The sequence below is a fragment of the Ranitomeya variabilis genome, chromosome 8 (assembly GCF_051348905.1).
Source record: "Ranitomeya variabilis isolate aRanVar5 chromosome 8, aRanVar5.hap1, whole genome shotgun sequence".
NCBI classification, from domain to species: Eukaryota; Metazoa; Chordata; class Amphibia; order Anura; family Dendrobatidae; genus Ranitomeya; species Ranitomeya variabilis.
The window spans coordinates 34,559,680-34,574,253 of record NC_135239.1 but is presented as its reverse complement, the minus strand read 5'-3'; the positions used below and the strand labels follow the sequence as shown (position 1 = coordinate 34,574,253).

General features: G+C 49.2%; 1 protein-coding gene across 1 annotated transcript in view; it reads left to right on the top strand.

The window, feature by feature from the left end:
- The first annotated feature begins 4,609 nt into the window (after positions 1–4,609).
- CC2D1B (coiled-coil and C2 domain containing 1B) overlaps positions 4,610–14,574 on the top strand; it is a 40,359-nt gene continuing 30,394 nt past the window's right edge. The window contains exons 1-4 of the mRNA XM_077278048.1: positions 4,610–4,942; positions 7,414–7,543; positions 7,991–8,129; positions 10,684–10,802. Of these exons, the coding sequence (XP_077134163.1) occupies positions 7,475–7,543; positions 7,991–8,129; positions 10,684–10,802 (327 nt within the window). The 5' untranslated portion in view covers positions 4,610–4,942; positions 7,414–7,474. The remainder of the gene's footprint in view (positions 4,943–7,413; positions 7,544–7,990; positions 8,130–10,683; positions 10,803–14,574) is intronic.

The following is a 14,574-nucleotide window of genomic DNA, read 5'->3' as shown; positions in this document are numbered from 1 at the left end:
TTTTTGCTGTTTATTTTTCTTCTGCATTTCTTAAGATACAAACATTTTTTCTGAAAGTATGTGAACTCTTATTTCCCATTAACTAGATGCAAAAAAAAACAAAAACCCACAGAACTCTTAAGGCCCCAATGTACATTAGAATATGATTGGCTGCACCGACCGTCTCTGTATGGGGTTTCTGGGATGACTAGGATCAGACAAGCTCAATAATGTCCCATTTCTTTTTTTTTTTTTTTTTTTTTCTCTTATGGGTGATATTTTGCCACCAAAGGTATCTGGCAGCGTATTCCACCCTTTCCATTGAGAACATACTTGCTTATTTTAAGGTATATCTCTTCATTTGGGGCTATACTGCCCACGTACAGGCAGCGCTCACACACAAGTGTGATCTCATTCCACAGCAATTCTGTGGGTCCACTCGCACTCACATTTATCAACTGACTGATGAAGGTCCGGATGTAGGACCGAAACGTTTCTGTTATTTTGTGGACACCATTAAATCACCTGTCTTACATTGAGTGCCGAGTTTTTGCTATATACTACGGTGTGGGAACCTACTCTGGCACCTCTTTATGGCTGTGCACACTTCTACCTTTTTCATCCTTATAGGCTGACACCTGGCTTTTCTGTTCTGTGCGAGGTCGTGGGGAGAAGCCGCCCGGTGCAAACTTCTCCCAAAGTCCAGTGAATGACCTTGAGGGAGATATACAGGTCCTTCTCAAAAAATTAGCATATAGTGTTAAATTTCATTATTTACCATAATGTAATGATTCCAATTAAACTTTCATATATTATAGATTCATTATCCACCAACTGAAATTTGTCAGGTCTTTTATTGTTTTAATACTGATGATTTTGGCCTACAACTCCTGATAACCCAAAAAACCTGTCTCAATAAATTAGCATATTTCACCCGTCCAATCAAATAAAAGTGTTTTTTAATAACAAACAAAAAAAACATCAAATAATAATGTTCAGTTATGCACTCAATACTTGGTCGGGAATCCTTTGGCAGAAATGACTGCTTCAATGCGGCGTGGCATGGAGGCAATCAGCCTGTGACACTGCTGAGATGTTATGGAGGCCCAGGATGCTTCAATAGCGGCCTTAAGCTCATCCAGAGTGTTGGGTCTTGCGTCTCTCAACTTTCTCTTCACAATATCCCACAGATTCTCTATGGGGTTCAAGTCAGGAGAGTTGGCAGGCCAATTGAGCACAGTAATACCATGGTCAGTAAACCATTTACCAGTGGTTTTGGCACTGTGAGCAGGTGCCAGGTCGTGCTGAAAAATGAAATCTTCATCTCCATAAAGCATTTCAGCCGATGGAAGCATGAAGTGCTCCAAAATCTCCTGATAGCTAGCTGCATTGACCCTGCCCTTGATGAAACACAGTGGACCATCACCAGCAGCTGACATGGCACCCCACACCATCACTGACTGTGGGTACTTGACACTGGACTTCAGGCATTTTGGCATTTCCTTCTCCCCAGTCTTCCTCCAGACTCTGGCACCTTGATTTCCGAATGACATGCAAAATTTGCTTTCATCAGAAAAAAGTACCAGGTCAGGCGCTTCTGCCGCTGTTTATGGTTCAAAAGTGGCTTTACCTGGGGAATGCGGCACCTGTAGCCCATTTCCTGCACACGCCTGTGCACGGTGGCTCTGGATGTTTCCACACCAGACTCAGTCCACTGCTTCCTCAGGGTCCCCAAGGTCTGGAATCGGTCCTTCTCCACAATCTTCCTCAGGGTCCGGTCACCTCTTCTCGTTGTACAGCGTTTTCTGCCACATTGTTTCCTTCCAACAGACTTACCATTGAGGTGCCTTGATACAGCACTCTGGGAACAGCCTATTTGTTGAGAAATTTCTTTCTGGGTCTTACCCTCTTGCTTGAGGGTGTCAATGATGGCCTTCTTGACATCTGTCAGGTCGCTAGTCTTACCCATGATGGGGGTTTTGAGTAATGAACCAGGCAGGGAGTTTTTAAAAGCCTCAGGTATCTTTTGCATGTGTTTAGAGTTAATTAGTTGATTCAGAAGATTAGGGTAATAGGTCGTTTAGAGAACCTTTTCTTGATATGCTAATTTATTGAGACAGGTTTTTTGGGTTATCAGGAGTTGTAGGCCAAAATCATCAGTATTAAAACAATAAAAGACCTGACAAATTTCAGTTGGTGGATAATGAATCTATAATATATGAAAGTTTAATTGTAATCATTACATTATGGTAAATAATGAAATTTAACACTATATGCTAATTTTTTGAGAAGGACCTGTACAAGAACTATGGAAGTGACACATTCCTGCAGCATGATGTGTGCTCCGGAGCGTGCTCATTGCAGCCGTTAGGTTCCTAGTGCTTACCACGTCTTTTACACACACCCGCATCTTTTTTTAATCTGAAGAATGGTCAGGTCCCTTCTTTTAGCCATTTATAAAGCTCAAAAAGGATGAACGTGTGCTCAAGTCATCTGAATATTTCAGTGTATATGTTCATTCGTCTTTGCATGGTTTTTAAGTGCTTTTTCAGGTGGAATCCAAGATCAGTGGTGTCTGTTATCTACACACTCTGCTGCACACGCACTAACTATACGCACACGCGATACGCATACGCTCTGCTGCGTACGCACTTTCTATACGTACGCACTAACTGTACGCACACTTCTGAGCACACACTATACACATACGCTCTGCTGTGCATGCACTTTCGATACGCATATGCTCTGCTGCGTACGCACTTTCGGTATGCATGCTCTCTGCTGCGAAAGCACTTTCTATACGCACACGCTCCTCTGAGCACACACTACGCACACGCACTCTACGCACGCCATGAACGTACACATTTGGCTCTGCTACACACACACACACACACACACACACACTATATGCACTCTCGGCTCTGCCACACACTATACGCATACACTCGGCTCTGCCACATACGCAGATGCTTGGTTCTGCTACACACGCACTATACGCACATGCTTGGCCGCACATGTACTAGACACGCGCACGGCTCTTCTACATGTGCACTATAAGCACAGGCTCTGCTACACATGCATTATATGCACACACTCAGCTCTACTGCATGATTCACTATACGAACACACTCTGCTCTGCCACACACGCACTATACGCAAACGCTTGGCCACACGCACTACACACACACATGGCTCTGTCATACAGGCACTATACATACACACTCTGCTCTGCCACACACGCTCATTTCTGCCACATGCACTATACGCACACACGGCTCTGTCACACACGCACTATACACACACGGCTCTGTCACACAGGCACTACGCACACACTCGGCTCTGCTGCATGATGTACTATACGCACACGCTCGGCTGCATGAAGCACTATATGCACACGTTCGGCTCTGCTGCATGAAGCACTATACGCACACGCTTGGCTCTGCTGCGTGATGCACTACGCACACGCTCGGCTCTGCTGCATGATGCACTATACACACACGCTCTGCTGCATGATGCACTATACACACACGCTCTGCTGCATGATGCACTATACGCACACGCTCTGCTGCATGATGCACTATACGCACACGCTCGGCACTGCTGCATGAAGCACTATACGCTTGGCTCTGCTGCGTGATGCACTATACGCACACGCTCGGCTCTGCTGCGTGATGCACTACGCACAGGCTCGGCTCTGCTGCATGAAGCACTATACGCGCACACTTGGCTCTGCTGCGTGATGCACTATACGCACACGCTCGACTCTGCTGCATGATGCACTATACGCGCACACTTGGCTCTGCTGCGTGATGCACTATACGCACATGCTCGGCTCTGCTGCGTGATGCACTTTACGCTCGGCTCTGCTGCGTGATGCACTTTACGCTCGGCTCTGCTGCGTGATGCACTACGCACAGGCTCGGCTCTGCTGCATGAAGCACTATACGCACACACTTGGCTCTGCTGCGTGATGCACTATACGCACACGCTCGACTCTGCTGCATGATGCACTATACGCGCACACTTGGCTCTGCTGCGTGATGCACTATACGCACATGCTCGGCTCTGCTGCGTGATGCACTTTACGCTCGGCTCTGCTGCGTGATGCACTATACGCTCGGCTCTGCTGCGTGATGCACTATATGCACACGCTCGGCTCTGCTACACAGCACACACACTATACACGCACGCTCAGCTACACATGATGCACTATACGCACACGCTCGGCTCTGCTGCGTGATGCACTACGCACAGGCTCGGCTCTGCTGCATGAAGCACTATACGCGCACACTTGGCTCTGCTGCGTGATGCACTTTACGCTCGGCTCTGCTGCGTGATGCACTTTACGCTCGGCTCTGCTGCGTGATGCACTATATGCACACGCTCGGCTCTGCTACACAGCACACACTCACTATACACGCACGCTCAGCTACACATGATGCACTATTTGCACACGCTCTCCTACTACACACGCTCCACTTCCCTTCCGTGCTGACATCAGCGTGGCATTCCCCAAATTGCATCACAATCTCCTCCCCTTCATGTGACAGGTCACGTGCTCCTGCCACAGGACGGCTCCCACAGCTGCTGCTGGCAGTCACGTGCTGTGTGACAGCGGCTCCTACTTCCGGGATCGCTCCTCCTCCCAGCATCCCCCGCTCCTGTCCTCCACTGACTCTGAGGACCTCTCCCCCGGTGCTGTGCGCCCCGCAGCCGCCTCCTCCAGCTTCTCCTCCCGGCACCGGACAGCCCCGAAGCCGCCATCATTAATTAACCCTGCACTTACCATACTAAAGTATAAGCCTGTCCCTGCAGAGCATCACATGACAGGAGCCGGCTGTGCCCCCCGCTGGTGCTGTGCCCCCCGCTGGTGCTGTGCCCCCCGCTGGTGCTGTGCCCCCCGCTGGTGCTGAGCCCCCCGCTGGTGCTGAGCCCTGCACCCTGGTGCCCGTGTGACCCCCAGGTGAGTGTGTGATGTAGCGTCCAGTGTGCTGCCTCAGGGCATGCTGGCACTTGTAGTCCCACAGCAGCTGGAGAGACACAAAGTTCTAAGCTGCTGCTGTAGTGATTTCTCTCTTCTGAAGCTGCAGACACTACAACTCTCGACCCTCCGCCCCTCATCACTGGGTTTCCTGTACACACGGCTAAACACAGAAATGCCGCCAGCCCTATGGACTATAATGGGGCAATGTGTTAAAGGGGTGGTGTCATAAATGCCACCCCAGCCTGTACGGTCTATTGGGACAGATGAACCTTCTAGATGCGGCATAGTGACCCCCACCGTGTATTATATGGGCAGCCATTAGTGCGTCCTGTCGCCTCACCTGACCCGTCCAGTTTAGTCAGTAATTTATCTTCTTTTTTTTAGGGGAAATACAAATATTTAATCATACAGAGCAGAGGGATTTCTAATGGCATTGTTTTCGGCTTGTTGTCTGGGTTACCAGCCACTTCTTCAGCCTGTCAGCAGTGGCACATTCTAATAGAGCCTCAGTGCTCCTCTAGTGCTTGAGAGGTAAAGCTACTTCTGTTTGCAGCATCAGAAAGCGTACAGATTGGATCACTAGTGCAATAATGCTGCTGGTCTGAACTGTTAATCACGCAGGAGCGTAGCCCCCCAACAAGCAGGGAACTGTGCAGGACTGAAAACAAATGATGAAATAACCCCTTTAAAAGTCACTTTGCATGATTCACCACTGCACGGACCACGTTTCCTCCAGAGTCCAGTGGTGGCGGCTTTACACCACTCCATCCGATGCTCAGCATTGTGCTTGGTGATGTAAGGCAATAGCAGCTGCTCAGCCATGAAGCTCCTGGTGGGGGCGCAGTGTTTGTGCTGATGTTATACCAGAGGAGGTCTGGACTCTGTAGTTATGGAGTCAGCAGAGAGCTGGTGACTTTTCTGCACCTCAGCACTCGGCCCCCCGCTCTGTAACATTATGGGGTCTCCACTTCATGGCTGAGTTGCTGCGGTTTCTTCCACTTCTCAATAATATCAGTCACAGGTGATGGGAGAAGATTTAGGAGGAAGACATGTCATGACCGGACTTGTTACCCCGGTGGCTCCTACTCCAGAACCGCGCTGGTATCAGTGAGCTCTGCACCACCGGCCGTTGTGTCACATGTTAGTAAGGGGAGACGGCATGGTGGGGGGGGGGGGATGTTGGTGATTAAACCCTGGGACACAAATGAAACACCAGACTTCAATGATGGACATGTCCCAATACTTTTTTTCTGTAGACTATGTTCAGACATGGTACCGCCAATTGCAGAGTTTTTGCTGTGGATTTTGGAGATTGCAGGAAAAATAAACAGTGACCACAATGTGAACACAGCCTAATAGTATAATATGGGGTAAACCTGTCTCGAAACCCCTGTGATGAGTCAGAGCAGAAATTACCCTTGTGTTTGTAATGAGATTACATTTCGGAGGCTTCCTGGTGCAGGTCACAGATGTGTTGTGCAAATCCACAGCGTCCAGACCCATCTTTGACCTCATTTCATGTGACTGTCGGATAAGCCGCCTGGCCGTCTGTCTACAGGAACCCGGAGAGTCTATAATCCAGGCCTCTGTTCGAGGGCTTTTCTAGGACATGTCGTCTATATCAGATCAGTGGCGGTCGAGTTCCTGCACCCCCATTGATCTGCTATTTGTAGGAGTCCCCTTGTTTGCCAGGTGGAACGCCAGACATTTTGCGGTGGTTATTACAACTATTACAACTCATTGCTGCTTAGTCGCAATCATGAGACTGGGACTCATCTGCAGTACCAGGTGCAGCCACTACCAAATGTATGGCGCTGTGTCTGGTTAACATGGGGCGGTGGTATTTGGCCCTTCTGTGGGCTGACCACTGGGAGTGTTGGTAGTCGCCCCCCCAATCTGGTATTGATGATAGGAAAAATATATTCAAGTCCCGGGGTACATTTTTTAATTATGTGCATTTAGGATCAGGAACGCCTGTAATTTGTTTTTTTTTAAGTATCTTCATCCAGTCTTGTGCCTTTATCAACCTCCATACATTAAATAATTGCTTTTTAATAGACCAGTGTAATGCCTAATTTTCCCTGTGGGGGTGCTATAGGGAAATCAAACTCTTACTACTGGTTACATCCTAGCCGATCGCTGAGATCTCAGCAGCAGATTCACATGCTAGTTTATTTTTTGCATCAGAAAAGATTGTACAAAGTAGATAACTGTCCAGGTCTCATTTTGTAGCTCCGATCAGAAAACTCTTATATTCAATGCTGATGTGAACATTGGCCAACGATGAGTAACGTTCGGAGGATTCTGGTAGAAGTGGACGGTGATCCAGTGATGATTATTCTGACGTTACATGTACTGAAGCTCCCGTGTCGTCTTCCTTCCAGCTTTCTATTGCTGATGTTCTCCTTGCTGCTTCCCTTTCATCAGTCGATGACTATTTCTCTTCTTAGGGATTCTTGATTGGCAGTAATCCATACACTTGGACCAGGAGTAGCGCTTCCATGAGCCGAAATGCTGGGCAGGAGACCCGGCAAAAAGACTGCCCAAGCCAAGGGCAGGGGGGCAGCCGCAGCAAAGGAGGTAAGGAGACGCTCCGTCGCTGTAGAAATGGCGCTCTGCTAGTGTTTCAGGGTGGGAACTATCCGAGCACCTGACACACCTTGTAGTGCCGTACTTGCCTATTGTATATAAGCTGAAGAAACCGCCAGGTTCACAGGGCTCAGGTCCGGCAGCCACGGACTACGGGGATGTGGCTGCTGAACCCATGTCCGGTGACAACTCTACAGGACCTCATACATCACAACACATGGTTTTCCATAGACGCCTCGTGAACAATTAGTGACCGGTAATTCTTTAAAGGGGATGTATTGGATTAGAAAATATCGCCACTCTCAGGCTGTGCCTGGTATTACAGTCCATGAATAAAGCTGAACTTCATTTACTGCTTAGCACCTGAACAGAAGTGATGTTTTTTTTTTGGCACTATGTGCAATCAGTCTACTTATAATTCTTTTGTCTGGTTTGTAGCTCGGGCTCTTTATAGACTTCAACCCCGAGGACATGATGATGGGTATCCCAGATGACCCGGACGACGGAGATCTTGAGGCAGAATTGGCTGCACTTACTGGTGGCAAGGTTGCACCTAAGGCCAAGCCTAAAGGAAAAGGTGAGAAAGCCGGCCATACACATCAGATGTTTGCTGAATGCTTCTTAGGCTGACGGATATCTCTCCCGACCTCACGTGTACACAGCACGAACAAGCATTCATATATTTTCAGTGGGGTGAGAGAATTTGAGCTTTATTTCCTATCCAAAGGGAATAACTTGCTAATCGCTACCGGGGACCTCCAGCTATCTGATGTGTCCATGCTCAACTTTCACTCCATTCATTGTCTATGGGACTGCTGGTGAGAGCATAGCGCTCCTCTATTTTCGGCAGTCTCATAGATGATAGAGCATGCGCACCTCCACTCCATTCAATATGAGTGTGCAGAGCTGCATTCTTGGGATTTCTAGGGGTTCCAGCAGTCGGACCCCCAACAATCAACAAGTTATGTTCCATCCAACGGAGAAGGGATAACTTTTTTTGTTTTTGGATTAACTTTTTAAGCAGCTAACAGGCATGTCACTTCTGCTGTACCGCAGCATGTCTCGCAATTCCATATAGAAGTATAACCATGCAAGTTACGAACTTCGGAGAGAAAGAGTCACAAAATGGAAATAATCCAATGTGTTTGAATTATGACAAGGCTTTAGCATTCATTCATGAATTGTGACACATAACTTCTGCAGCGCTTTGTCCTATCATCGCATCACTGACGACTTTGACATAAAGGATCAATTGACGTCCGTTTGTTAGGCTAGTGCTACATTACAAATTAGCACTTACAACCAAAAGAAAATGTTAAATACATTTAAAAAAAATCATCAGGTCATCAACACAGTGAAAAAGCCCTGCAAAAAACCCAATGATAATAATAAAAAAGTAAAATCAGAATATAATTAAATACATTTATTAAAGGGAACCTGTCACCACGTTTTTGGAAGATGGGATAAAAATAGCGTTAAATAGGGGCAGAGGTGGGCGTTACATTAGTGTGTGTGTTATGCGTTTATTACCCACCTAAGTTGCCGAAATAACTTTGCAAAGTCTCCGTTTTCGCCTGTCAATCAGGCTGGTCAGGTCGCATGGGCGTTGTCTTCCCCCAGATTTAGCGTAGTTTTCCGTTGGTGGCGTAGTGGTGTGCGCATGCCCAAAGTCCGGAATCCTCTTCCAGGGGATTTAAAATAGCGCGGTGTTCGTTATTGCATTGGTGATCGGTGGGCGCGGCCATCTTCCTTTGGCCGCGCGTGCGCAGAAGCGGCGCTCTGCTGGCCGCGGCTTCAGGAAAATGGCCGCCGCGATATCCATCTGCGCACGCGCGGCATCCCGCGGCCATTTTCCTGAAGCCGCGGCCAGCAGAGCGCCGCTTCTGCGCACGCGCGGCCAAAGGAAGATGGCCGCGCCCACCGATCACCAATGCAATAACGAACACCGCGCTATTTTAAATCCCCTGGAAGAGGATTCCGGACTTTGGGCATGCGCACACCACTACGCCACCAACGGAAAACTACGCCAAATCTGGGTGAAGACACCACGCCCATGTGACCTGACCAGCCTGATTGACAGGCGAAAACGGAGACTTTGCAAAGTTATTTCGGCAACTTAGGTGGGTAATAAACGCATAACACACACACTAATGTAACGCCCACCTCTGCCCCTATTTAACGCTATTTTTATCCCATCTTCCAAAAACGTGGTGACAGGTTCCCTTTAATTTACAAATTGGTTGGGCATTATCTCCTATAAAAAAAACACACAAGTACACCAGAAAAGGGCATCATAAAAACCAAAGAAGGGGGAGGAACACAGCATAATTAGTGGATGGGTCAAAGGTCTTTTAGGTAATAACATAAATAGAAAAGAGAACGACCATGCTAAAGTACATATTGGTGAGACTGCCAAAGGTTATAGATAATCACATGATTAGATAAAATGGCTCAGACCTTAAAGAAAAAAAAAAATAAAAAAATTAATGTATTATACATTTAATATGTCAAGGAGGTCCAAAAATAACCACCATAAATAACCAGAAGAGTTTGGAATATGATGTAAAATAATCAGTCAGGGAAATAGTGGTACATAAATCTCAATCCACTCCAGCATAGTATGGCAGAACTAACAAGCAAAAGTCAATAATGATAGTAACAACCTGAGACATTCATACAGTAAATCTAGCTGTGTAAGTTCCAGATCGCGTTTCGCTACGATTCTTCAGCGGGTGCTTACATAATTATATTCTGATTGTTGTTTAGGAATTTTTCACAGTGTTGATTATTACAGCAGCTCTCAGACAAATTGCGCAACCAAAAACATTGTGTAAAATGTCTGCAGCTTGCTGTCACATGACTATTTTAGAGCGACCTTTTGTCTTGAAAAAAAAAAAAAAATTACAGACCTGTTGTATGAGAGTCAGTTTTTTGCAACCTATATCAAAATGCAATTTGTGACCTGCAACCTGTGTTGGATTTTACATGACAGTCTCATCGTAATCGCAGTAGGTGACAACATGACCCCATTGACAATAATTAGAGGCGATTTCGCAATGGACATGTCTCCATGTAATCACAGCCCAAACTTTGCTGCTAGTAACCGATGGCTCATTTCTCTGTCTCGATAGCTCCTCTCCCTATGGATCATATCGAGAAGATGGCGCAAGAATGCATGAAAGACTTGGATGCAGAAGACGGAGATGGTGATGATGATGACAATGACCTGGAAGATGATGATGACTTGCTGGTAAATATTAACAGTACAGTATCACTTCTGTGATATTTTGCAAATCAAGTATCAGAAATATCTGAAACTTTGTTTAGGGAATGAAAGTTGTAGAAATCTCCAACTTAACTTTTGCTGCAACTTCTGAGATCAGGGGTGCCGCACTGTATGGACTTATGCATGCACATTGATACAGTGAAGGTTGTGGGTGCAGTATATCTATGCTTTCTCCTACTCATTGGGGGACACAGGACCATGGGTGTTATGCTGCTGCATACAGCCCCACTGTTTTCACATTGCAATCTACTGTTTCTTTATCGCCTCTCATTGGGGGACACAGGAACCATGGGGTGTATGCTGCTGCCACTAGGAGGCTGACACTATGCAAATAAAAAAGTTAGCTCCTCCTCTGCAGTGTACACCCCACCGACTGGCATTATACTCTTCAGTTTAGCTGTGTGTCAGTAGGAGGTGGACACGGGTCTTTCATTAGACCCTTTTCTACCTCAATGTGCGTCGTTTCTTTTCAGGTTTTCCGGAAGGGATACAGGGTGAACAGTCACACCTGTAGTCCCACAAGGCGGACTATGAGTACGGCGTGTACTGCCACCCCGTATCCTCATAGATCCCTATCCAGGACCATGATCCTAGCACACAAGCGTGCTCAGAAGTCCGGTCCTGGCCCCGTCCCCCACCCACTCGCCCACCAGAGCCTGTCGGTCGGAGGAGACGAGGACGTCCATCACAGAGCCGTGGACGTCTCATTCCCCCCAGGTTAGTAGCGGACGACGTGGGATGTTTAGGTGAGTATTTCCCTAAACTTCCCAGATTTTCCCCTGTCCTCCCCCGCACTGTGGGGGAATAGAAGTCCCTTAATGCGCGGGGGGCTCCCAAGCAAGACTGGATTCATGACGGCGTTAACTTTATTCTAATAGGGATCCCAAGGCCAAGACGAAAATCGTTTCGCGCGGTGTATTCCGCCGCGCTTCCTCCTGTGCTAGGCAGATCCCCTTTATCCTTACAGGGGCATCGCTTCCTCCTGCGGCTGCTAGTATCCTGTGCCTGCGCGGCGGCCTTGGCTGGCTGCCGCGCTACTTACTATCTGCGGGCTCGGTACTGCGATCCTCCAGCGGCGCCGCTTTTTTACTTTAGGTCCCGGCTTCGGCCGGGGCCTACTTCGGCGCCGGGACTCTATTATTCTGTCCCCTCTGGCGGCCCTGTCAGGCTCCCGCGCTGCTCTGCGGCACTTCTCCGGAGCCGCGGCCTCTTTTCCAGCAGCGCCGGCCTCTAATTTAGGTCCCGGCTTCGGCCGGGGCCTACTTCCGGTACGCGCTCCTTCACTTCCGGTTTCGGCGGGCAGGTTTTTTCCCGCCCGACATACAGTGCCCTGCCCACCGGCGCCTCTTTCTGTCTCCGCCCCCTTCCTCAGTGCCGGGAACATTCCAGGCGCCTTGCGTTCACAGAGCAGAGGTGCTCACGCAGCGCTCCCTCATCTGTTCTGCACAGCACGATCTGCGCAGAATACAGCACCTCAGGGCAGGACTTCTCCATCGACAAGTGGGACTTCTTCCAGGACCGGGTCTGTGAGTAGCTGCTCTGCAGACTGACACCCCCCTCTGCCCCACTGTCCCCTAACCCGCTGGCATTTTCTTCAGGGACCTCTCAAGATGTCTAACTCTAAAGGGGGCCGCTCTCGTCCTCCTACTTCTTCAGCTTCTGTCTTAGTCAAGTACTTTGCATGTTCGTCCTGTAACAGCAAACTTCCCTCAGGTCAGTCCTCTCCGCTCTGTCAGGCCTGCAGCAACCCAATTGTTCCCACCGCCCAGGTTCCCCCGGCCGATTTAACACGGGTGTCTCAAACCCTGGTGTCCGTGCTGGATCGATTACCTCTGCAGACCCCCGCAGTAGCCAGCGGGTCCCAGGAACCACCGCCCGAGCCCTCCTTGATACGCCACAAAAGGTCCAGGCAGGACTGTCGGTCTGAGTCCTCTTCGCGTTCCATCTCGCCACACGGCCCGCCCCTGCGGTCGGTGTCCCCCCGATCCTCCTCCCCTGAGTCAGGCGAGGCTCTCTCTGATGCGCCCTCGGAGGATATTTCGGAGCTGGATTCTAACCAAATCGCCACTATGAGGGATATGGTCCAGAATCTCATTGGGGCTATAAACCAAACCTGTGGCATCAAGGATCCCTCTACGGAACCCGCAGATCAGGCGGTTTCGTTTAGACGGGCCAAACCACCTTCCAAGTTTTTTGCTCCTCATCCTGAATTCGTGGAAATCTTGTCCAGAGAGAGAGAGAACCCGACCAGACGTTTTCAGAGGGGAAAACGCCTGGGTGTGTTATATCCTTTTCCTCCAGAACTTACCGCCAATTGGACGGTCTCTCCCTCGGTGGATCCCCCTGTTTCCAGGCTGTCCACCAACACGGTGCTTCCACTGTCCGGCGGAGCATCTCTGAAGGACTCTAACGATAGAGTTGTAGAATCCTTTGCGAAGTCAGCCTTTGAAGCGGCTGCGGCAGCGCTATGCCCAGCTTTTGCTTCTACTTGGGTTTCTAAATCTATTTCCAAATGGGCCAAAGATCTCCGTCGAGGTATCCTGGACGGGGCGCCTCCCGCGCAACTAGCGGAGCTTGCCAACCAAATTTCCCACGCTGGTGAATACCTGGTCTCCGCCTCCCTGGATACCGCGTCTTGTGCGGCTCAGGCTTCCAGCAATGCTGTTGCCATCCGCCGGACCGTTTGGCTCAAGGCCTGGCAGGCGGACTTATCTTCCAAGAAGTCCCTTACCAGTCTGCCCTTCCAGGGCTCTTGTCTATTTGGTTCCCAGCTGGATCAAATCATTAAGGACGCCACCGGAGGTACAAGTTCTCTTCTCCCCCAGGCTAAGCCTCGTCGCCCTCCTAGACGGCAGTTTCGTCCCTTCCGGCCTTTTCGCCGTTTCGCGGCGTCTAGCTCCTTTTCCCAGCAGCAACAGAGGCCACAGACACGTCAAGAGAAGAAGGCGGTGTCCTTTAGACCCACTCCGTCCTGGCGTCCTCGCTATTCCCAGGGTAGATCCTCCAGGCCCAGGACTGGAAGATCCACCTCTGCATGACTCTCGGCAAGACTCCAGCCCAACTCCCAGGTTGGGCGGCCGTCTTCTCTTTTTCAGGGACGTCTGGCTTTCCGCAGTAGAGGACGCATGGGTCAGGGAAGTTGTATCTTCGGGATACAAGATCGAGTTCGTTTCACGACCCCGGGATCGTTTCTTCGAATCCCGTCCTCCAAGAGATCCCGCTTTAGTTCCGGGCTTCTTTGCAGCCATCGCTTCTCTCCTCAAAGCCGGGGTTATCGTTCCCGTACCAGAAAAAGAACGTTTCACGGGTTTCTACTCGAACCTTTTTGTGGTACCGAAAAAGGACGGCAAGGTTCGTCCCATTCTGGACCTCAAATTGCTGAACAGGAGAGTTCATCTGAGACGCTTCAGGATGGAATCTCTTCGTTCAGTAATTGCTTCCATGGAGGCCCAGGAATTTCTGTGCTCAATCGACATCCAGGACGCCTACCTACATGTCCCGATTTTTCCTGGACATCACCGTTTCCTGCGCTTTGCAGTGCTCCGGGAACATTTTCAGTTCGTCGCCCTGCCGTTCGGCCTCGCAACCGCGCCAAGGGTGTTCACAAAGATCATGGCAGCACTGATGGCCATCTTGAGGGTCAGAGGCCTGGTCCTTTTTCCTTACCTCGACGACATCCTCATCAAGGCTCCGTCCTTTGCTCAGGCCCTCGAAAGCCTGTCTATTCTTATCGACA